The following is a 24,233-nucleotide window of genomic DNA, read 5'->3' as shown; positions in this document are numbered from 1 at the left end:
TTATAGCGGGTGCAGGTCAGAGTCCAGCGCTACTTCGGGGCAGTGCTGATGGAATCAATTTTCACCAAGTAGACCTTTAAACAGTGCTTATTGTCAACTGCTGGTAGTATCCCAGCGAAATCTCTCTTTAACTTTCAAGAAAACGGCTACCTACCTGATCCTCAAATAAGGTGGAGAAAGAGTTTCCATGGTCCAGCTGTGGAGGGGAGGAGGCGGGGCCTATTGAGGAGAAACTGCGATCAGGATCGACATGCACTTCGTGTGACCCAGAGATAAGAAACCGTTTTTCTCTCTGAACTTTTATAACTACAGCCATTGGGTCTCTCCTGGTCATCCTCGATGGCCTTTCATGAACTCCTGGATGAAGTCGGAGGCCTGGGAAGATTTCAGATCCTTCAGATGGTTTTCCTTTGTGTCTCCGGCCTCATGGTGTACCCCCATATTCTACTGGAGAACTTCACTGCCGCTGATCCTGATCACCGCTGCTGGGTCCACATCCTCGACAATGACACTGTCTCTGCTAATGGCACCGGGATCCTCGGGCAAGATGCCCTCCTGAGAATCTCCATCCCACTGGACTCAGACCTGAAGCCAGAGAAGTGTCTCCGCTTCCTCCACCCCCAGTGGCAGCTCCTTCACCTGAATGAGTCCTTGTCCAACACGAGTGAGCTGGCCACAGAACCTTGTGTGGATGGCTGGGTGTATGACCAGAGCTCCTTCTCCTCTACCATTGTGACTGAGGTAAGAGTCCTCTTTGACCTGTTGTGATTCCACGGTCTTGGAGTTTAAGGATAACACAAGTGATGAACCTTAGTCATCATATAGGTGCTCATTCTTTTTTCCTTCAGCAGTTATTAATTACTTCGTTAAATGCCAGACACCTACGTATTTAGTGACTCCAATGAACTAAAAAATATCCACAACCTTGCTATTATAAAGCTTTTATTTTTAGGGAGGCTAAAGGTGAAGCAATTAATTTATGTAATGTGTTTGCAATGTTATGCAAGGCCCATGATGCTCAGCCTTGCCTGAAAATGAGAACCATCTGGGAAGCTGATAAAGTTGTCCAAGCACAGACTGTACCCCAGAGCAGCCATACGAGAAAATCTATGGTGAATTCTGGCATTGACAAACTTTAAAACTTCTCAAGTGATTCTACTCTGTAGCCAAGATTGAGAACCACTAAGTGTGAAATAAACCATGGCATTCCCATAGCCAATCGGTTTAGAGGAAGCTTCTTAGAGGGAGTTAGGTTTCATCTGAGATCTGAATAATAAGGGTCAGCTAATGCAAAGAAAAAGTAAAGGAGCTGGAGAGGAGGAAGGGTCTTGATAGAAAGAAACATGGAAGTCATTTAAGTGGTTTCAGTCAGGTCCATATTGAGGGGCTGTGAGCTGCTGTGATGCTGTGCTGCGACACTTTTCTTCCTTTCCAGTGGGACCTGGTGTGTGACTCTCAGTCACTGAAATCAATGGTCAAATTCTCATTCATGGTTGGAGTGCTGGTGGGAGGCATCATTTTGGGCCATTTGTCAGACAGGTGAGTGTCTCTGGATCACCGCTCTCTTTACCTTGGGATATTTTCAAGAACTCATGAATCGTTCTTCCATTAGGAAACATTTATTGCAAATTACACTGTCCTGGGGGATCTAAAAACACAAATGAAGAATTATAGTCAGTGTGGTGGCTGCTGGTTTAGAAAGATGAGAAAGAGTAGTTACCTGTGGGAATAGAGAGGAAGGTGTATCACAGCATGAGATTCAGCCTGTTTAAAGACACACATGTGTAAAACAATGTTATAGACCATGTTCAGGCCCTCCTGGGTCTGGATTTCCAGAGCATAGATGTGTCATGTCATTGTTTCTCAAGAGTGAAGAGTAGACATTCTCATTAAACCTGTGTTGCACATATAGCAGTTTCTCTTGATGGTGGTTAAAAAATTGTTCCAGTAACCTTGACTTTTGTTTCTGAAAAAACAAACAACTTTTAAAGGTAAGCTTTTCAACCGTGTAAGGTGTAATCTAATGACAATTGCTGTCACCATTTGTGGTGTTATAATTGCAGTATCTTGTGCCTAACAGTACTACTTCTGAATTAAATAGCTAAGCATTGCCACCACATCTCCTCTGAAAGATACGGAGAATCAAGGTGTCCTTAACCATCTACCAGCATAATGTTTTCTGCTATTTCATCTGAAACTATGAATTCTGAATGTATGACAGTAAATGTAACTAAGTGTTCAGAGTCATCAACGAGGACCACATCAAGACACATCATAATTAAAATGGCAAACGTTAAAGATAAAGAAAGAATCTTAACAGCAGCAAGAGAAAAACAGTTAACTACAAGGGACTCCCATAAGGCTGTCAGCTGGTTTCTTAACAGAAACACTTCAGGCCAGAAGTCATTGGCATGAAATATTCAAAGTGACGAAAAACAATGACCTACAACCAAAACGACCCTATCCAGCAAGGTTATCATTTAAAGTTGAAGGCAAAATAAAGAGCTTCCCAAACATAACAACAACAAAATAACTAAAGGAGTTCATTACTACCAAACCAGCATACAAAAAAATATTAAAGGGTCTTTTTGAAAAAGAAGAAAGAAAGAAAGAAAAGAGATGTGGCTCAATGGGTTGAGTGCCGGCCTGCAAACTGAAAGGTCACTGGTTCAATTACCAGTCAGGGCACATGTCTAAGTTCTAGGCCAGGCAAGAGAAACTGATGTTTTTCTCCTTCTCTTTGTCCCTCCCTTCTCTTCTCTCTAAAAATTAAATTAATTTAATTTAATAAAATCTTATAAAAAAACAACAAAAAAAATAAATCGGCACTCAGTATCTATCAAGAATTACTTTAAATGCAAATTGATTAAACACTCCAATCAAAAAGACAAGAACGGATAAGAAAACAAGACCCATAGGTATGGTGTCTACAAGAGACCCACCTCAGAACAAAAGGTAAACACAGACTGAAAGTAAAGGAATGGAAAAAGATATTTCATGCAAAAGAAAATGAAAGAAAAACTGGTGTAGCCATACTTATAGCAGACAAAATAGACTTCAAATCAAAAGCCATAATGAAGAAAAAATGCTACATAATGATAAAGGGAACAATCTAACAAGAGGGTATAACCCTAGTAAACGTCTATGCACCTAACACAGGAGCACCTAACTATGTAAAACAAATCTTGATGAACATAAATGGAGAGATCACAGTAATGCAGTCATAGCAGGGGATTTTAACACCCATTAAATCAATGGATAGATTTTTCAGACAAAAAAATCAATAAGGGAACAGTGGCCTTAAAGAACACACTAGACCAGATGGAGTTAGTTGACATTTTCAGAGCATCTCATCCCAAAGCAGCAGAATACACATTCTTTTCTAGTACACATGGAATATCCTCTAGGATCGTCGGCAGCCGTCCGTCTCGAGAGACGATGGTGTAGCTTCTTAAGAGTCTATCTGCACCGCCGAGAATGGCTGTGCAGTCTGACTCGGGAGTGACACGGTATCTGTCTCCTCCCGTGTTGAATCGACATCTTGCGATGACGCTGGAGTGTCCTCTCCAGTGAAGCTGAAGCTACAGAGCCTGGGCAGGGTGATATGGAGGGTCTGCTGTTGCCCATGCAGCAGACCCCTATCCTCTAGGATAGACCACATAGTAGGACACAAAAAAGTCTTAATAAATTCAAGATAGAAATTATATTATCTTCTGTGACCACAATGAGATGAAACTAGAAATCAATTACAAGAAGAATAACTGAAAACACACAAATACATGGAAGGTAAATAGCATGTTACTAAACAGTGAATAGGTCAACAATGTGGTCAAGGAAGAAAATTTACCTGGAGACAAATGAAAATGAACACGCAACAACCCCCAATCTATGGGACACAGCGAACGCAGTCCTAAGAGGGACATTTTAAGCAATGTCACCCAATAAATTTAATTTTTTAAAAAGAAGCAAGAAAAATCTCAAATAAACAACCTAACCTTACACCTAAAGGACTAGAAAAAGAACAAAAAATAAAAACAAAAGCAAAAACAAAAACAAAGCCCAAAGGAAGTAGAAGGAAGGAAATAATAAAGATTAGAGAGGAAATAAATGACATAGAGACTAAAAAATATATATAAAAGGTCAATGAGAACAAGAGCTGGTTCTCTGAAAAGATAAACAAGATGAACAAACCTTTAACCAGAAAAAAGGAAAAAGGATCCAAATAAATAAAACCAGAAATTAAAAAGGAGAAGTAACGACTGACATCACAGAAATACAAAGGATTGTAAAAAATATATATTACGAACAACTATATATGCCAACAAGTTGGACAATCTGGATAAAATAGATGAATTCCTAGAAACATACAATCTTCCAAAAACTAAATTAGGAAGAATCAGAAATTTTGAATGCACAGATTACAACTAATGAAATTGCAGCAGTAATAAAAAAAACAAAACAAAACAAAAAACTCCCAGCAAATGAAACTCCTGGACCAATGGCTTCATAGAGGAATTTTACCAAACATTGAAATAACAAACACCTGTTCATCTCAGTTTTTTGTAATAGTTTATTCCAAAAAATTCAAGAGGAGGAAAGACTCTCATACTCATTTTATGAGGCCAGCATTGTCCTAATTCCAAAACCAGATAAAGACACTACAAAGAAAAAAATTATAGGCCAATATCCCTGATGAACATAGATGCAAACTTTTAGCAAATCAAATCCAGCAATGCACTAAAAAGATCATACAGAATGACCAAATGGAATTTATTCTGAGGATGCAAGGTTGGCACAATATCTGCAAACCAATTAATGTGATACACTGCATAAACAAAATGAAGGATAAAAATTATACAATCATATCAATAGATGCAGAAAAAGCATTTGATAAAATCCAGCACTCATTTATGATGAAAACTCTTAGCAAAGTGGGAATAGAGGGAACACACCTCAACATAATAAAGGCCATATATGACAAACCTACAGCCAACATCATATTCAATGGGCAAAAATTATTATAGAAGCATTTTCCTTAAGATTAGGAACAAGATACGGATGTCCGCTTTCACCAGTCTTAGTCAACATATTACTGGGAGTCCTAGCCACAGCAATCATATGAGAAGAAATAAAAGGCATCCAAATTGGGAAAGAAGAAGTAGAACTGTCATTATTGGCAGATGACACAATACTGTATATATAGAAAATTCTAAAGACTCCACTAAAAAACTACTAGAACTGGTAAATGAATTCAGTTAAGTAGCAGTATTCAAAATTAATATTGAGAAATTAGTGACACTTTTATACACCAATAATGAACTATCAGAAAGGGGAACTAGGGACTTCCAGCCAAGATGGAGGCCTAGACAGACATGCTGCATCTCCCTCCGCAACAAGAAGGAATACAACTACCTCAAAACTAGAAACAGCTAGAAGTTCCCGAAACTTGAGCTGCATGGAACTCCAACAAATAAAGATATAAAGAAGAAACACTCACCCAGACAGGTAGGAGGGGCAGAGCCGGGGCGGAGAGGACACAGTGTGGTGGCGGCAGCAGTGGTGGCAGTGGCAGGCCAGCAGAAAGCACAGTCACACATTTTAAAAAGTCAGGAGGGATACCTGGGGAGTGTTCCCAGCACCAGACCAGACTGCACAGCTCACAGTCCCAGTGCTGGGGAAAATAGAGCCTCATTGCTTTTGACTGTGAAAACCAGTGGGGGTTGGGGTGGAGGAAGAAACTCTCAGTCTCACAGCAGAGTCTTCTTGTTTAAAGGGCCCCCACAAATCCTAGACTGTCTGCAGGCCCACCCACTCTGGGAACCATGGCTAGAGCAACAACTAGAAAGGTGCCAGTCCCATATGGAAGTGGGAGAAATGCCTGGAAAAGGGATGACTGCTGAGCAATGGCATTGTTCCCTCTCAGACCCCTGCCCCACATATAGCACCACAACGTGGTGAAACGGGTCACCCGTACTGATGAATACCTAAGGCTCTGCCCCTTACAATGTAACAGTTGGGATAGCTCTACCTAAGACGCAGAGGGGTACACAAGAGCCTGTCAAGATGAGGAGACAGAGAAGTGTGGCCCAAAAGAAGGAACAGATCAAGGTTCCAGTGGGAGAACTAAGCGACGAGGGGATAGCCAACCTAACAGACATAGAGTTCAAAACACTGATGATAAAGATGCTCACAGGCTTGACAGATATGCTTGAGTACGGCAGACGCATAAGAGAAGAAGTGAAGGCGATGCTAAATGAAATGAAGGAAAATCCACACAAAACCAGTGGTGAAGGGAAGAAAACCGGGCTTCAAATCAACAATTTGGAACACAAGGAAGAAAAAAACAGTCAACCAGTACAGAATGAGGAAACAAGAATTGAAAAAAATGAGGAGCAGCTTAGGAACCTCTGGGACAACTTTAAACATACCAACATCCAAATAATAGGGGTGCCAGAAGGAGAAGAGGAAGAGCAAGAAATTGAAAGCTTACATGAAAAAATAATGAAGAAAAACTTTCCAGATTTGGCAAATGAAATAGACAAACAAGTCCAGGAAGCACAGAGTCCCAAACAAGCTAGACCCAAAGAGGACCACACCAAGACACATCATCATTAAAATGCCAAAGGTTGCCCTGGCTGCTGTGGCTCAGTGGATTGAGCGTTGGCCTGCAAGCCAAGTGTCGCTGGTTTGATTCCCAGTCAGGGCACATTACTAGGTTGCATGTCAGGTCCCCAGTTGGGGGCGTGAGTGAGAGGCAACCACAAAGAAAAAAAAAGTGCCAAATGTTAAAGATAAAGAGAGAATCTTAGCAGCAAGAGAAAAGCAGAGAGTTACTTACACAGGGGTGCCTATAAGACTCACAGCTGATTTCTCAAAAGAAACTTTGTAGGCAAGAAAGGAATGGCAAGAAGTATTCGATGTGATGAAAAGCAAGGACGTACAACCAAGATTACTCTATCCAGTAAAGCTATCATTTAGAATGGAAGGGCAGATAAAGTGCTTCCCAGACAAGGTAAAGCTAAAGGAGTTCATAATCTCAAGCCATTATTATATAAAATGTTAAAGGGACTTAATCAAGAAAAAGAAGATCAAAACTGTGAACGTTAAAATAACAAACTCACAACTATCAACAACTGAATCTAAAAAATAAACACAAAATCCAACTAAGCAAACCAGAATAGGAACAGAATCATAGGTATGGAGATCATTTGGAAGCTTCTCAATTGGAAGGGGTATGGGGGAGAAATGGAGGAAATGGTGCAGGGACAAAGAAGCATAATGGGTTGGTACAAAATAGACAGGGGGAGGTTAAGAATAATATAGGAAAGGGTGAAGCCCAAGAACTTATATGCACGACCCATGGACATAAACTAAGAGGGGTGGGATTGCTGGAGGGAAAGGTGGTACTGGGCAGAGGGAAGTAAAGGGAAAACAACCGGGACTACTGTTACAATATAATCAATAAAATGCACTCAAAAAAGAAAGAAAGGGGAACTAAGAAAACAATTCCATTTACAACAAAAAATAAGGTACCTAGGAATAAACTTAACCTAAGATGTAAAGGACCTGTACTCGGAAAATTATAAGAAACTGAAAAAAGAAATGAAATAAGATACAAATAAATGGAAACATATACTGTTTCATGGATAGGAAGAATTAACATTATTAAAATATCCATACCACCCAAAGCAATCTATAGATTCAATACAATTCCTACCCAATTACCAGTGGCATATTTCACAGAACTAGAACAAATATTCCAAAAATTTACACAAAACCACAAAAGACCCCAAATAGCCTGAGCCATCTTGAGAAAGAACAAAATTGATGGTATCATGTTTCCTTTTTTTTTTCTTTGTTCCCCTCAGAGAGATATAGCAGATAAAATATTACTATGAGGAATGCTCGAGATTTTACTGCCTATGTTTTCTTCTAGAAGTTGTATGGTTTTGAGTCTGCCATTTAAGTCTTTAATGGATTTTGAGGTTATTATTGTGTGTGGTTTAAGAAGGTGATCTAGTTTCTATTTTTTGCATGCACGCACCTGTCCAGTTTTTCAAAACACCATTTATTGAATAATCTGTCTCTATCTCATTTTAAATTCTTGCCTTCTTTGTCAAGTATTAAGTGACCACAGAGACATGGTTTACTTCTGTGCTCTCCATTCTGTTTTTATGCCCGTACCATGCTGTTCTGATTACTCTAGCCTTCTAGTATAGTTTGTATCAGGCAGTGTGATTCCTCCAGCTGCATGCTTCTTTCTCAAGACTGCTGTGGAACTGTGGAACATTTTTGAACTGCGATTGACCGTGGATAACTGAAACCATGAAACGCAAAAACCACGGACAAAAGGGGCCACTGTAGTGCAGGCGGTCTTATATGGTTTCAATTGATCTCAAAGTTCTACTGGTAACAAACATATTGGAGAAGAAGCTCTGTTACGCTCAGTATTTATTTACAAACAGGAGGGCTGCTTCTGGGATCTAGCGTTGATTCTTTATGGTTTCAAGTGCCAAGTTTCACTCATTAAAACATGGCCAAAATTTTAAAGTATGACTTCTTTTAGATACTTTCGACAACAGCTTGTTATTACCCCCGTATCTAACCTGTTTCCATTTCTCAGGTTTGGGAGGAGATTAATTCTCAGGTGGAGCTTACTGGTGATGGCCATCACTGGGACCTGTGCGGCCGTGGCTCCCACACTTCTCGTCTACTGCGCTCTGCGCTTCTTGGCTGGCTTTTCTGCCATGAGCATCCTGACAGACAGTTCTGTGCTTAGTAAGAAAAACTTTGGGTCTTTGACATATTCTAGGAGCCCTAGTTTTGACTTTGAAATTCCAACTTTGTTTGAAGTCAAAATCCTGTCTGTGTTTTCTTTCAGTTATAGAATGGATAGTGCCCCGATTCCAAACCATGGGAATGACAATGATGATCTGCTCTGCTTGTATGGGACAGATGATTCTGGGAGGACTGGCTTTTGCCATTCGAGACTGGCACTTCCTTCAGCTGATGTATTCTATCCCATTATTTATCTTGTTTCTTTCCTCAAGGTATGTCTTCCTTTCTTTGTCTTAAGGATCCTGGGATGCAGGCACATGGAACAAGGACACCGGATTCTGTTAGGTGCTTAGTCAATACTTGAGCACGTGCTCCGGCTAACGTGTGCCTTAAGTTTGATTCAAGAAGCGAACAGGCAGGGCTGTCAGACAATACCAAGGACACTCACTTAAATTTGAATTTCAGATAAACATTTTTTTTTTTTTTTTTTTGTATAACATTCCGAATATTGCCTGGTACACAGTTACTCTGAAAATCATTCATTGTTGATATAAAATTTCTATTTCTCTGAGAGGTCTGTATTTTTACTTAGTAACCTGGTAAAATGAAGGATGTCTAATTAAAGTACAATTTCAAATAAATAACAAATACTTTTTTAGTGTACGCCCAAAATATTACAAGAGACATAGGTACATTCAAAGAGGACCCATATTCACAGTTTAACTGAATTCAAATTTACCTAAGGCACACCGTTTTTATTTGCTAAAACTGGTAATATTCCCTTGAATAGGAAGGGGGCCAATGGGACTCCTCTTCTATAGTCCCAGCTGTGAAGGTGTATTGCGTGGAGAGACCACCTCACAGTTTCCTAGTTATGATGCAGGAAAATAAGAACTTAAGGTTCTTATTTGCTGGTATAACAAAACAGAAGGTAGGTATGAGAGGAGAGGGGAGACGTATTTCAGGCCAAAGGATATGGGAAACATGGGCAAGCGAGACTTCCCTGCACCTCTGTCTTCTTCTTTGACCAGGTGGCTGGCGGAGTCTGCTCGGTGGCTGATTATCACCAACAAACCCGAGGAGGGCTTAGAGGAGCTTAGGAAAGCCGCGCGCATGAACGGAAGGAAGGATGCTGGAGACGTCCTCACCATGGAGGTGAGTGGGACGGGAGCTGTGCGTGGGATGCAGGGGAGACTCGACATGACATGAGCACTAGATGGTGTCCGTAAGATGAATACAGGGTGGAATGCTGGTCATTTTCTCTAACTTGCCTGGTTCCCGGTGGCTGTCAACATTGTTCGAGTTAACATTGAGAGAGACTATGCTGTTGGCTGAAAGAACTGGACACAGATATTTCACCCAACAGAGGCTGTTATCACTTAGCATTTACAATTGTACAGAGTGTGTAGATTTCACTTAGCCAAATGTCCTCCAGATTTATCTCTGTTGCAGCAAATGGCAGGATTTCCTTTTTTATGAATGAATAATATTCTGTTGTATGTATATACCACATTTTAAAAAATCCATTGATGGGAATTGAGGTTGTTTCCATGGTTTGGCTTTTGTGAATAGTTCTACAATGAACATGCATGTGCGAATATCTATTCAAGATCTTCTTTACAATTCTTTCAGATCTATACCCACAAGAGAGATTATGGGATCGTATGATAGTTGTAATTTTAATTTTTGGAGGAACCTCCATACTGTCTCCATAGTGACTACCCAGTTCCACATTCCCACCAGCAGGGTACAGGGTATCCTGTTCTCCACATCCTCAGCAACACTTACCTTCTTTTCAAATAACAGCCGTCCTAACTGGTGTGAAGTGATAACTCACTGTGGTTTTGATTTGTGTTTCCTTGACAATCACTGACGATGAACACTTTATCATGTACCTGTTGGCCATTTGCATGCTGTCTTTGGAGAAATATCCATTCAGTTTGTATGCCCATTTTTAATGGTGTTATTTGGCTTTTTGCTCTTGAGTTGTAGGAGTTCCCTATATAGTATGGATATTAACCCTTCGTCACACATATGGTTTGTAAATATTTTTTCCCATTCCGTAGGTGCTTTCTCATTTTGTTACCTGTTTCCTAGTGTTGCAGAAGCGTTTTGGTTTGATGTAGTCCCACTCGTCTATCTTTGCCTGTGCTTTTGGTGTCACATCCAAGTAATCATTGCTGAGACCAATGCCAGGAACTTTCCTCCTATGTTTTATTTAGGAATTTTCTAGCCTCGTGCCTTACATTTTAGTCTTTAACTCATTTTGAATTTATTTTTGTGTATAGTGTAAGATAAGGTTCCAATTTCATTCTTTTGCCTGTGAAAATCCAGTTTTCCCAACACCATTTATTGATGCCACTATTCGGTCTCCATTATAAATTCTTGGCATTGCTGTCAGAGATAAACTAAGTGATTTGCATGGATTTATTGCTGGGCTCTCTATTCTGTTCCATTAGCCTCTATGTTTGTTTTTATGCCAGAACCATATTCTTGGTTACTGTAGCTTTGAAATATATTTTAAAATCAGAGCATATGTTGCCTCCAGCATTTTTATGCTGAAAAAATGTTTTGACTGCTAGGGGTATTCTGTGTTTTCATATGAGTTTTAGGATTGTTTTTTTCAATTTCTGTTTAGAATGCCATTGGGATTTTCATAAAGATTGTATTGAATCTATACATCACTTTGGATAATATTAAGTCTTTCAGTTCATGAACATGGGATGTCTTTCTATTTTTTGTGTCTGCTTTAATTTCTTTCTTCAGTGTTTATAGTTTTCAGTATACAAGTTTTTCACCACTTTGGTTAAATTTACTCCTAAATACATTATTATTTTTGATGTTATTATAAATGAAATTATTTTCTTTCTTTCTTTTTCTTTTTTCTTTTTTTTGGTGATAAACGAAAGGACTCTATTCAAAAGCTTCACAATTCTAGAATAACAGTTTTCCACATGCATTAGTCCTTAAGCCTACCAATTACTGCTAATTCTTTTACTCTTTAGCTACAGCTTTAATCAATTAAGCCTATCAATTAAGGCTAAACTCTTTAACACCTGAGTTCTCTTAGCCTTCCCCTTGTTATTTTTAATTGTCTTATTTCTATGGGGTTAGTTTACACACTAAAACATAAGCTACAAGAGCTACAGTTTTGGAAGAATGGCAGGCTTCTGCTTCAGAGCTCATCTCCGCTAGAACACCCAAAGAAGAATAACTCTGCCACCCTGTGCCAGGCCAGCTGGATCCTAGACTGCACCTGGAGTTCCTTCCCACCCGAAGTACTGTCCGTTGGGAAACACCGGCAGCTGCAGCACAGCCATCCGGGCATCGCTGAGGAAGAAGAGAGCGAGCCAGCAAGCTTGAGATTATTTTCTTAATTTTAATTTTCAGAGGGTTTGTTGCTGGTGTATAAAAATGCAAGAGATTTTTATATGTTGATTTTGTATCCTGCAACCTTATTAAATTCATTTATTAGTTGTAACAATTTTTGGAAATGTCTTCAGGGTTTTCTACATGTAAGACCATGCCGTCTGTAAACAGTGATGGTTTTACTTCTTTCTTCCTTATTTGGGTGCCTTTTATTTCTTTTCCTTACCTAATTGCTCTGTCTGGGACTTCCAGTCCTATGCTGAGTTGAAGGGGTATCCTTGTCTAGTTCCAGGTGTTAGAGGAAAAGCTTTCAGTTTTTCGCCATTGAGTTTAATGTTAGCTGTGGGCTTTTCATGTGTGGCATTTAAGGTAAGTTCCTTTAATACCTAGTTTGTTGAGAGTTTTTATCATGAAGGTTTTTTTATCATTTTGTCAAATGATTTTCCTGCATCTATTGAGACGATCATGTGATCTTTAGCCTTCATTCTACTAATATCATGTACCATATTTATTTATTTGCTTCTGTTGAACCATCCTTACATTCCAGGAATAAATCCCCCTGGGGTATGTTTCTTTTCATATGCTGTTAAATTTGTTTTGCTACATCTTATTAATGACCTTTTTCATCTATGTTCTTTTCTTACAGTCTTTGCTTTCGATATCAGGGTTATGCTGTCCCCATACAATGAGTTTGGAAATGTTTTCTCTTCTGTATCTTAGAAGAGTTTGAGAAGGAGTGGTATTAATTTTTCTTTAAATATTTGGTGGAATTCACCTCTGAAGGCACCTGGTATTAGGTATTTACTTCTGTGATTTTTAAAATTCCCTGGTGATCTTTTTTCTTTATGTGGCATCGGTTGTAACGTCTCCTCTTTCATTTCTGATTTTATTTATGGGATTGAGTCATCTCTCTTTTTTTCTTGGTTAGTTTAATTAAGAGTTTGTCACTTTTGTTCATCTTTTAGAATATCAACTCATCACGTTTTTGTGTACTTCGTTTCATTTCTTTCTGCTCTACTTTTGTTTCCTTCCTTTGTGCTAACTTTGGGTTTAATTTGTTCTTCTTTTTCTACTTCCTTAGTGTATAAAGTACTGTTGTTTACTTGAGATTGTTCTTTTTTTAATGAAGGTCTATAAATTTGCCTTTTAGTACTACTTTTGCTCTATCACATAGTTTTGGTATGTTTTATTTTAATTTTCATTTGTTTTGAGATATTTTCTGATTTCTCTTCTGATTTCTTCTTTAACCCAAATGGTTATCCAAGAGTCTGTTGTTTAATTTTTGTGAGTCCATTTTCCTTTTGTTATTGAGCTAGCTTTATTCCGTTATGGTTGGAAAAATACTTGGAATGATTTCAAACTTCTTAGATATGTTAAGAATTGTTTTGTGACCCAGCATGGGATCTATCCTGGAGAACAGTCTGTGTGAGGGGTAGAAAATGTATAGGCTGCTGCTATGAGATGAAATGTTCTGTATATGTCTGTCTCGTTCATTTGGTTTATATTATCGTTAAAGTCTTCTGTTTTCTTATGTATTTTCTGTCTCAATGATGGAGCCATTATTGACAGTGGGCTATTAAAGGCTCCTGATATTGCTGTCTATTTTTCCCTTCAGATCTGTGAATGTTTTTTTAAATATATTTTGGTGCTCTCTTTTTGGGTGCATGTATGTTTATAATTGTTATATCTTTCTGTCAGATTGGTACTTTTATCATTGTCTGTCTCTTGTGACTGTTTTTGACTGAAGTCTGTTTCATCTGATATAAGTTGGACTGCATCTGCTCTATTCTCATTAGCATTTACATGGAATGTCTTTTTCCATTCCTTCGCTTAAAGTCTACTGTGTCCTTCGTTCTAAAGTGTATCTCTCATAGATAGCACATGGTTGGATCTTGTTCTTCCTATTTATTCAGTCACTCTATGTCTTTTGATAAGTGAGTTTAATCCATTTACACTTAAAGTAATTATTGATGGGGAAGTACTTACTATCGACAAATTATGGTTGTGTCTATTTTTTATTTCTTTTGGTTTTTCTCTTCTATTGCTGTCTTTCCTTGTGATTCTCTTTAGCACTTTCTATTAGGCAGGTATAAAGGTGACAAATTCCCTCAGATTTTGTCTGGGAAGTCTTTATCTCCTTAATTTTTAAAGGGCATTTTTACTGACTATACTGCTTTTCATTGGCAGGTTTTCTTTCAGGATTTTGGATAAATCGTTCCATTCTCTTCTTTCCCACAAGACTGCTGCTGAGAAACCCACTCGTCTTAGGGGAGTTTCCTTGAATGCGATGAGTCACTTTTCTTGGCTGTTTTCAAAACTATCTCTTTATCTTTGACTTTTGACAATTTAACTATAATATGTCTCAGTGTAGACCTCTTTAGGGTCTACCTATTTGGAGTCCTTGGGCTTCATTAATCTAAATGGCCATGACTCTCCCAGATTTGGGAAGTTTTTATCCATTCTTTCTTTAAATGAGCTTTCTGGTCCTTTTCCTCTCTTATAATGTGTTTATTAGTTTTTTATGGTCCATAAGTTCCTTAGGATTCTTTTTATTTTTTCTGGCTCTTTTTTATTCTTTTCTCCATTTGTTCCTCTGACTGTATAATTTCAAATGATCTGTCTTCGAATTCGTAAGTCCTTTCCTTTCTAGCAAAGGAAGTGAAAATCAGAAGGAAAAAATGCATTTAAAAAAAGTGAAGATCCAGCAGGCTCCCAGCTAAATATGGACATCCTCTCCCCTGAATAAGGATTTGACCAGGTAGAAGGAGCTTCTGGAGTTCCAGTTAAGTGATCAGACATCTCCTTCCTGAATACTTCTGGATGCGCCACTCACATCTCTGCTTGCTCACCGGAAGTGAAAGGCCAGTACCAAAGAGCTTCAGTGTATCCTACACTTTTACTCTGATATTGGGTGTAATTTAAATCCAGCCTCCCAGGCATTGCAGCCCTCCTCTGGCCCACGTTGAAGATATTCTTGGTGCAGCCTAGACTAGCTCTAAGGCAGCAGGCAAACAGCTGCATAGAATTCCCAGAAAGATCGCAAGAACCTGCTGCTGTCCAGTGTGGGGAGTGGTCGACCAAAAGAGAGGAGACACAGCTGCCCATGGTGCTTAAGAAAAAATGAATAAGATGGGTTGGAAGAAGGCCTCATCAACAAGTTCAGGGGTAAGGGAAATTAATTGGTAGGAGGACAGAAAGGTGACTACTTCATGGACAATAATTTGAAAACCACTTGAAGAAAAGGCACTTGAAAGAGGAGAATTGTCGGTTGATACACTGATTATTGATAATTATTGACCTGTCTATCTGAGGCCATAGTGGTCTCAGAAGAGGTTGAGGAGGCTGTGGCCAAGGGATGAGTCGAGGAGATGAATTTGATTCCTGTGGCAAATAGGAATTTAAAAAAAATTCTATCTATTGAGGTGACATTGGTTAATAAAGTAATGTAGGTTTCAAGTTCATATTTCTATGGTACATGACCTGTATTATGGCATGGTGTGCCCATCACCCAAAGTCAAGTCGTCTTCTGTCATTATATATTTGGCCCCCTTTACCCTTCACTACCCTCCCTTGCCTCTGATAACCACTGTGCTGTTATCTGTGTCCATGAGGTGTTGTTTGTTTTTCTTGTTTGTTCATGGGTTGCGTTCAGTTTTCTATCCCACACAGAGCAAACGTGAATTGGCTAAGCACAGTGGAAGCGATAGATCTTTTACACATTACGGTGACTTGAAGCAGGAGGACGAATGTGGGGGCAGCGGGGCAACTATCAAAGACAGATTAACAGAGTCCCCAAGATACATTCAGAAACAAATATCTTATCATTGCGGTGACTTGGAGTAACTAAATGTGACCGAGGAAACACCTGAAGGTGAGAGCTTACAGTTGCAGTCACTGAAAATAAGGAGAATGAAGTTGAACAAATAAAGGAAGAGGATCCAAAATAAATTACTTTGGATGAGTGGAAAGCTATTCAAAAAGTAGGCGAGGGCAAGAGTAGAATAATATCCAAAAACCAAAGGCCAGTGGAAGGAGGGATTTGTTCTACATAAGTCGAAGAGTGAAGAGGTACATGCTGAAGATTCAGTTATGGACCATAATTTCTCCAGAAGCCAGCAAATGATATAATGTCTCAGCTGGAGGTCAAGTTTGGAGACCTTGGCCACCCAGGATGTGGTGGCAGGAGAGGACGAGGTGGCCGTGGGTGTGGCAGACATGCAAACCGTGGTGGCAGGACTGCGTCAAGCGCTTCTGCTCCTGCTGTAGATGACCCAGAGGCACTTCCAGCTCTGCTTAACTGGGTGCCATCAGACCACCCAGGTTCCTTTACGGGATCTGCCACTTGAGGTTTTGCGTGCTTGAAGATCCCACCTGACTAAAAAAAAAAAAAAAGTCTGTCATTCAAGCCATTCACACCTACAAACTATTTTCTTTGTTTTGAAAATTAACTTCTCTCACTACACAGAAGTAACAATATGGTAGTCAGTTTTTAATTTGTTAAAATTTTTATTTATTTATTTTTAGGGAGAGGGGAAGGGAGGGAGAAAGAGAGGGAGAGAAACATCAATGTGTGGTTGCCTCTCACACGCCCCCAACTGGGGAGCTGGCCCACAACCCAGGCATGAACCCTGATCTGGTTTGCAGGCCAGCATGCAATGTACTGAACCACACCAGCCAGGACCAGTTTTTTAAATTTAGACATGTATTGGGAAGAGGGATGTTTTCATAATTTTCAGAGACTGTGTGTTCTTACATGAATATTTTCTATTGCTGCCTGCAAATATGCATTTCTAAACTTGAAATATAGGTATGAACAGTGCGGACCAAAATATATATATATATATATTCTTGGAACCCATTCTTCCAACCCCACGCATGACAATAGCCCGTGGTTACAGGTTACTGGTGTTAGATGCTGGAAGGAAAAACCTTCATGACTCCGCTCTTCCAAAAGCATTTTGCCACTCAGGCTGGTGGACCAGCTGAGAGGAGATTCTTGATCGTGTAGGTCCTCCATTAGGGTGGCCTTTCATGTCTCTAAATTCCCATCTTCATGGGATTTTTCCAACGGACTTCCTGAGGTGTGCTGGATCTAGTTCCATCTTCACATTTGCGAATTCACGTGTGGCCTCAGAAATCCTGTGAGAGGTGCTATTATTTTTCTTCACCTTCTTCTCTTATTCTTCTACTTAGTCTTCTCTTTAATGACAAGGAAATGGAGGTTTAGAAATATTTAACTACCTTCCTCAATGTACCTATCTAGCATGTTGTAGTGTCATTGAGTCACTCAGATCATAACCACCTCTGGGGACAAATCATTCTACTCCAAGATCTCCCCAGATTTCGCCCTCAGATTTACTTCTAGACATCCCATTCATGGGTGCTCCACATGCCAGGCCTTCCCTCAAAGAGACTGGGTGACAAACCACAATAAAGACTCTCAAGAAATGCTCTTTTTTCTGAGATACACAGTTTTTCTGAAAAGGATAGTCAGCTGAGTCCCAAGCTCAGTTCCCAGGTCTTTCATGCCTATTGGGCATAAATGGCGCTTTGGACCATAATCCAAGTAACTCTGCATCTGCTTCCCTTTCTGATCGGAGGATCTAACACACACATGCTTCCCGATGCCTTGCAGTCCCCTCAGAGCTCATGTTTAATGTGTCTTTGTTGCTACATGATCTCCTTGAGGCTTCTTGGACACCCCAGTTCACCTTTCACACCCCTTTGACATCTGTCAACGCATCTTAATGGCTGCGGTTTCCAGTAGGCAGAAAAGGAAGTGGCCCATCTTGTCCTGTTGAGGGCCCCGCAATGCCTGCCACGTTGCGACAACTGAACAGTTTGTTGTTGTTGTTGAAGGTTTTGAGGTCCACCATGCAGGACGAGCTGGAGGCAGCCCGGACCAAACCTCCCGTGTCGGACTGGTTCCGCAAGCCCATCTTGCGTAAAAGGATGGGTCTCCTGTCCTTCGTGAGGTAGGCTTCGCGGCGCCCGTGCGGACGGTTAAAATGGGGCAGGTGTGGTTCTGTGGATCTCAAAGGATAGAACACGCTACAGGAACAGATCTGAGATAAAACACGAAGGAGCCATCAAGATAATTGCTATGTTTAGAGATAGTCGGAGGGTTATGCAAAGGCTGGCAGACCTAATTGTGCGGTGGGGAGTGTCGTTGGTCACGTCGCCCTATCGGGTTCATCACTGGAAACTGAGGCTGAGGACTCAGTCATGGTACAGATTTTGATTTTAAGCTTCTTCACTTGTTTCTATTTTAATTGAGGTAAAACTACAAACAGTAAAGTGCCCAAACAATACAGCTCTAGGAATACTTACACAGGTAAATACGCCACTATCACCCAGATTGGGACATAGGAAAAGCTCTAAAACCCCAGAAGGCCCCATTGTGTGTCTTCAAGAACAACGCTCCCCACCTCCAGAAAAACTGAGTAACAGTTATCACCTCCATCACCATATTTTATGACAGTTTTAAAACCATTGCCATGCAAAGATGTATTCTACAACACCGACCAGGCCTGTGTTCTCTGTCGCCAACCACTGGCTGCCTGGATGACAATATCTATCACGGCCGTTTGCCGGACAGGGGCTCTAACCCTCACGCCACGCCTTTCTTCCTTTGTTCCCTGCAGATTCGCAATCAGCATACCCTTCTACGGCCTGGCCCTCCACCTGCAGCACCTGGGGAGCAACGTTTTCCTCTTCCAGGTTCTCTTCGGCGCGGTCTCCGTCCCAGCCAATTACGTTTCATTTTTGGCACTGAATCACCTGGGCCGGCGAGTAAGCCAGGTGCTTTTCCTGTTCCTGCTGGGGGGCGCCATTCTGGCCGTGACCTTTGTGCCTCAAGGTGAGAAAGGAGCACAGGTTGGAGGAAATGTCTTTGCCCTTTTCCTCGGGGGACACACCTCTCTGAGGTCGGACGGAAAGGGAGAATGGGGTTCTAATGATTTCCCGAGACCAGTCTGAGGAGTTTGGACAGATTCTGCCATCGAGTGGCTGGGGAAGAGCCCAAGGCCAGTAAAAGTCAGTTCAGATACAAGGCTGTCTTCACTGTATCTGCGAAGTCCCTGACGATTGGTGTCATCTATTCCTGGCCATTCCTCTGAGCGAGCAAATGGTCACTTGCTCTTTGGCTATCAGACTTGACGTGGTGAACAACAGTGTTGCGTCCGTGGTATAACTGTGTCTCACGGGATGACACAGCACTCTCACTTCCTCTGTCTGGGCTCTTTTTTATTAGTTCCAATCCACTCCCCGATTACCGTATGTCCACATGTGTGTCTGGTAGTAGGTCATTATAACTGCTATAGTGTACATCTTCTTGACTTCAAGGAAGTAAAAATCTCCTGTCTTCTAGCAGACAAGTGTCCGACAGGAACACAGCGTGAAGCAGTTAAAGCCTCTCTCAGGATCAATTTTACTGAATTAAATAATCAGATGTAATGAATAGGGGAACCCAAGTGGTCATCATGCCTCATAAACACCCACTTGAAGCCAGAAGGAAATGGGGACTGGGTTCTAAGGATTCCTCCAAACCATTCTGGAGGTTTAGTACGTGGGCTGTCATTAAGTTGCCTGGAAGGAAAATCAGAGGTCAATTCAGGTTCGCTCTGACATATGATGTGCCCGTCACACCCTGGAAGTGCCTGGGAACTGCTGTCATCTCTTACATTACTGGCCATTTCTCCAGCACAGCAACTGACCACTTACCTTTAGGCAATCTCACTTTGGCCAGTAGACTTTGTCACTGTAGTCCATGTGAGGACACAATACTGTCATTTCCCCTGTCAGGGTTCTTTCTTACAACAACTTCAGTGAAAATGATCTCCTGGGGTGGGCTGCGTGGAGGAGGCAAAAGCAAAAAAAAAAAATGGGACAACTGTAATAGAATAAACATATATATATATATATATGTATGTATATGTATATGTATGTATGTATGTATGTACACACACACATGTATGAAAGAAAGAAAATTGAACTGGTATCCTGATTTTTATGTCTCCATATTATCTGTGTGCAGTCATGGTAACTGCAACTCTGGTTTAGGGGTGTCATCTTGACCCAAAGGATATAGTAGGAACAAAGCCCCATGCCATTAAAGCCTCTCTAAAGTCAACTTCATGAAATGAAGTGATCAGAGGTAACGAAGAGGGAGACTCAGGCGGTCCCCACGCTTCACTAACTCCCAGGGCAGTGGTGTGCTCTACAGGATCCCAGGTGGGTGGGCTTCCCTCCTCTTGAACGTCAGCAATGATGCAAGTTTCCTGGCTCCCAGCAGAGCCCACACCAGCGCTGTAACGCTCTCATGCGATGCCTTTTTAACTGGGTAGAAACTGACCCTAAAATCTCCTTTCCGAGGTTTCTAAAGTGTAATTCTCTTTCCTAATGCAGGCCCTTATTCTTGCATCTTCAGATGGTATCGTAGATCAAGATACTCTCCAGCTTACCCACCAACACGAGTCCCATTCTTTCATTACTCTCTATGCCAGTATGTTGACGCTCCATGCCAATATGTATATGCACCCAGGTTTTACACTCTTCGAGGATGTCTTGAGTCTTAAATCCCCCAGCAATTGCTCATGTGACAGGCCTATGTTATACATGAAAGGCAGAGAAGACTCTGGACGGAATAAATGAAAGTGAAGTCCTACCGGTCTCCCGTTCTCCTCTTTGTCTTTGGCAAATTTCTGATATGTAGAGAGACGATGCAATATCTTAGATTTTAGAAATTCTCTGTTTAAGCTATTAGGTATAGATACATCATATTTCTCAGCTATTAGACACTGCACATCCTCTGCCTCTCTGCGGTTCCTCTATGAAGTACTTAACCCATGCAGACATCTTTAAAAATATCCTTTTCAGTAATGATTTGGGGGGTGGTCGTTCCATCAGCTCAGACTTCCTGAGTCTCACTGGTCTTCCTCTCCAGAAATGCAGACCCTGCGTGTGGCTTTGTCAACCCTGGGAGTAGGATTTTGCTCTGCGGCTCTCATGAGTTCTTTTGTCCACGGAAATGAGCTAACCCCTACCGTCATCAGGTAGGGAGCTCTATCGGGCTCAAAGAGACTTTTCCCAGCAAATTAACATTCATACTGGAAGTAAACTAAGGCTGGTTAGTTATGAAACCAAGCAATTATAACAATTTATAGGCAAAGTTGATTTACAGCTGATTCGGCGAGGCCCTGGGGTTAAGTCCTTTAAGGTATCACCTCACATGTTCTACCAAACCACTAAAGGGTCGATGCTATGGGTAAGAGTATTTTTTTAAGTAATGAAAATGTCTTACTGGACTTGTGTACGGAAAAAAATGGCAAGCGCATAAGAGCATGTTTGAAACGTGGTCGTGCACTGTCAGCCTTCAGGTTTCTGAACACTGCTGTGCTCTCTCCCATAACCAGAGCAAGATAATAAAGCACAAGCTACACGTGTGGATTTTTCCCAGATTATTGTACTGTTGTTTGCATTCCAGGGCAACAGCTTCAGGCCTCATTGGGATTTTTGGTAATATTGGGGCAGCCCTGGCTCCCCTCTTGATGATCCTAGCCGTGCATTCTCCCCACCTGCCCTGGATCGTCTATGCAGCCGTCTCCTTCATCTCTGGCCTTGCGGTCTTCCTCCTTCCTGAAACCAAGAATCAGCCTCTGCTGGACTCCATCCAGGATGTGGAAAAGGAGTGAGTACAGCCCCGGCCGTCCCTTAGGGAGGCTGTGTGTTCTAGGTCTATGATGAGGGGCATGAAACAGAAAAGAGACCACCGTCCTCGAGGCAGGTATAGACCTAGACCGCTCCCACGCCGTCAGCGCCTTTGGTTTGGCTGCAGCCTCACCCCTCCCTGTAGGGACCTCAGACCCTCCCAAGGCCCCTGGGTCACACGGACCAGCTCTGCCCAGCCTGCAACGGTAGATTCAGTGGGGAAGGCGCCCCAGTGTGACACACACCCCAGAAATTGTTTCACAAACACGCACAGGTCCAAACACCAGCTCCTCGTCCTCAGGCCGGGGCAGCCCTCGGCCCAGCGAGTGCAGTGAGCCCTCTGGGGCTGCTGGCTCTGGGAGGCCCGCGGACACCCTGGTCCCTAAAGAAGCTGAGGGAGGTCAGGGGCGGGCCAGAGCCCCTCCCGCCGATGACAGCATATCCCAGGGGGAGCGGTGCTGCCTTTCACAGTCAGACCGTCTGGTTACCACTGGGATGGCAGTGTTGCCGAAGAGGAAAAGGGGTGGTAAATATTGGTATTTTAGATGATCAAGAAGTGGAAAGGATTTTTGGTAAACTTCGGGTATACTTTCCTTGCCTTTTCCAAATCCCTCTGGCCAGTGCCCTGGTGTCCAAAGGGGGGGAGTTGAAACTGTCAGAGCGGCCTTCCTGGGTCCTGCCCGGGAACTTGGTCTTTTCCTTCGTAAAATTTACTTAGATCCTTGGGGTAGCGGTTCTGGTTTTCATCAAAACTAGTGGGTGAAGAAGCAGCTTGCTCTAAAGAATGCAGAACATATATGCTTTTCCCATGTTTTTTAAATGTGTGTGTTTGCTGTTTCATTATATTTGTTCCAGGAGAAAAGGCTCACAGAAAGCAAAACAGGAAGATGCCTTCCTGAAAGTGACCCGGTTTTAAGGGATTCCAGGAACGGACTGCTAATCAAAGAGCAAGATGGAGGGGAGGGAGATGGGATCATCCCTAGGTACCGGCCAACTTTGGGGAATAAATAAATAAATAGTTATAATGGAGAAATGGATCCCATTTACAATTGCAGTACTAAATAACTCTACGTAAAATACCTGTGATTGATCATAAGAAGAAGTTTGAGGAGCCCTGGCCGGTATGGCTTAGTTCATTGGAGTGTCGTCTTGTAAACTGCAAGGGCACAGATTCGAGTCCTGGTCAGGCCTCATGACTATATTGCGGGTTTGGTCCACGGTTGGGACACATATGAGGCAACCAATCAATGTTTCTCTCTCACAAAAATGTTTCTCTCCCTCTCTCTCTCTCTCCTTTCCCGGCTACAATCAATAAGCATGTCTTTGGGTGAAGATCCCTCCCCCCCAAAAAAGAAGTCTGAGGAAAGTGGTCATACTTTTAAAGGAAGTATATTAAACTATGTATATAAATTTTGATCCCTAACATGTCTCTGGATAGAAAGAATAGTATTAAAAACATTGATTCTGCTCCAATTACTTGATAGAGTAATTGATTACAATGAAAAACCACATACTTTTGGAAGAATTTGAAAAAGTTACAAATTTATCTAGAAATTAATAATAAACAAGGTAATTCAACAAAAGAGGATCATAGAGTGAGAGGGGCTGGTTAGTGTTTAGATAGCATATGACAGACTTTATTATAGCAGCAATAATCAAAACAGTAATAGCAGATGTATTTATACATCAGAGGAAGTCCAGTAACAGACCATAGGAGATGTAACTATCAATATGTCCTTTGGGTATCAGAAATCACCGGGCAAAATAAAGGATTATACAACAAATAGCATAATAAATACTTTAAAATAAATGACTAATAATGTGACCTCCTGCCCTAAACCCAAACATATTCTATTTTAATAGAAAGTTAATTGGAAAAAATAAACCATAATTTTCAGTAGAAAACTTGGCTACAAAATCTTGGGATTAAAAATATTTTGAAGAGTAAAGCAAATGCCAGACATTTCGCGACAGGTGATTTGAATGCTACTCATTTATTATTAAAAATGTATAGAAGACCCTAATTGGTGTGGCTCAGTGGGTTGGATCGATGCTTTTCTCCCTCTTTCTCCCTCCCTTCTCCTCTCTCTAAAAATAAATAACTAAAATCATTTTTAAAAAATGTATCTAACAGAGGCTATGGGGAGCCGAAAAAAAAAATTAATTAATTAATTAATCAATTAATTAATTAATTAAAATGTATCTAAAAGGCCAGGGGTATTTAGCAGTGTGATATGTTACATTTTTATGCAGAACAATATAATATTTTAAACTAATAACTGTTTTATGTTTTCTCTGGCCCCAAATACACACACACACACACACACACCCCCTCTTCCTTTAATTTCTTCCTTGGTTTGCCCAGGATAGACCCAGCC

The 24,233-nt window shown here is 41.1% G+C and overlaps 1 protein-coding gene and 1 pseudogene across 3 annotated transcripts; both read left to right on the top strand.

Annotated features, from left to right (window-relative positions):
- Nucleotides 1-298: 298 nt before the first annotated feature.
- Nucleotides 299-22,850, top strand: LOC150017597 (organic anion transporter 7-like). Of its 3 annotated transcripts, XM_090259916.1 has the most exons (10): nucleotides 299-741; nucleotides 1,436-1,539; nucleotides 8,624-8,778; nucleotides 8,882-9,050; nucleotides 9,810-9,933; nucleotides 18,007-18,122; nucleotides 18,792-19,006; nucleotides 21,092-21,200; nucleotides 21,632-21,835; nucleotides 22,711-22,850. In XM_090259916.1, the coding sequence occupies exons 1-10, from the start codon at nucleotides 340-342 to the stop codon at nucleotides 22,769-22,771; spliced, it is 1,659 nt and encodes a 552-aa protein (XP_090116042.1). In that variant the 5' UTR covers nucleotides 299-339; the 3' UTR covers nucleotides 22,772-22,850. The 3 variants fall into 3 exon arrangements, with proteins under 3 accessions (XP_090116042.1, XP_090116058.1, XP_090116049.1); XM_090259932.1 differs by lacking the exons at nucleotides 21,632-21,835; nucleotides 22,711-22,850 and adding an exon at nucleotides 21,561-21,602; XM_090259923.1 differs by lacking the exons at nucleotides 21,092-21,200; nucleotides 21,632-21,835; nucleotides 22,711-22,850 and adding an exon at nucleotides 20,554-20,785.
- Nucleotides 12,302-16,493, top strand: LOC150017598 (SERPINE1 mRNA-binding protein 1 pseudogene; annotated as a pseudogene).
- Nucleotides 22,851-24,233: the final 1,383 nt, after the last annotated feature.

The sequence above is a fragment of the Furipterus horrens genome, unplaced genomic scaffold, assembly GCF_987537825.1.
Source record: "Furipterus horrens unplaced genomic scaffold, mFurHor1.1.pri manual_scaffold_2, whole genome shotgun sequence".
Classification (NCBI taxonomy): Eukaryota; Metazoa; Chordata; class Mammalia; order Chiroptera; family Furipteridae; genus Furipterus; species Furipterus horrens.
This window is presented reverse-complemented; position numbering and strand designations above follow the sequence as displayed.

What these genes read in the sequence shown, in the direction of transcription:
- LOC150017597 (XM_090259916.1), top strand. Translation starts at nt 340, where the DNA reads ATGGCCTTTCATGAACTCCTGGATGAAGTCGGAGGCCTGGGAAGATTT. An exon ending in GGTCTCCTGTCCTTCGTGAG is followed by an intron (nt 18,123 to 18,791) that starts GTAGGCTTCGCG and finishes TGTTCCCTGCAG; the next exon opens with ATTCGCAATCAGCATACCCT. An exon ending in CTAACCCCTACCGTCATCAG is followed by an intron (nt 21,201 to 21,631) that starts GTAGGGAGCTCT and finishes TTTGCATTCCAG; the next exon opens with GGCAACAGCTTCAGGCCTCA.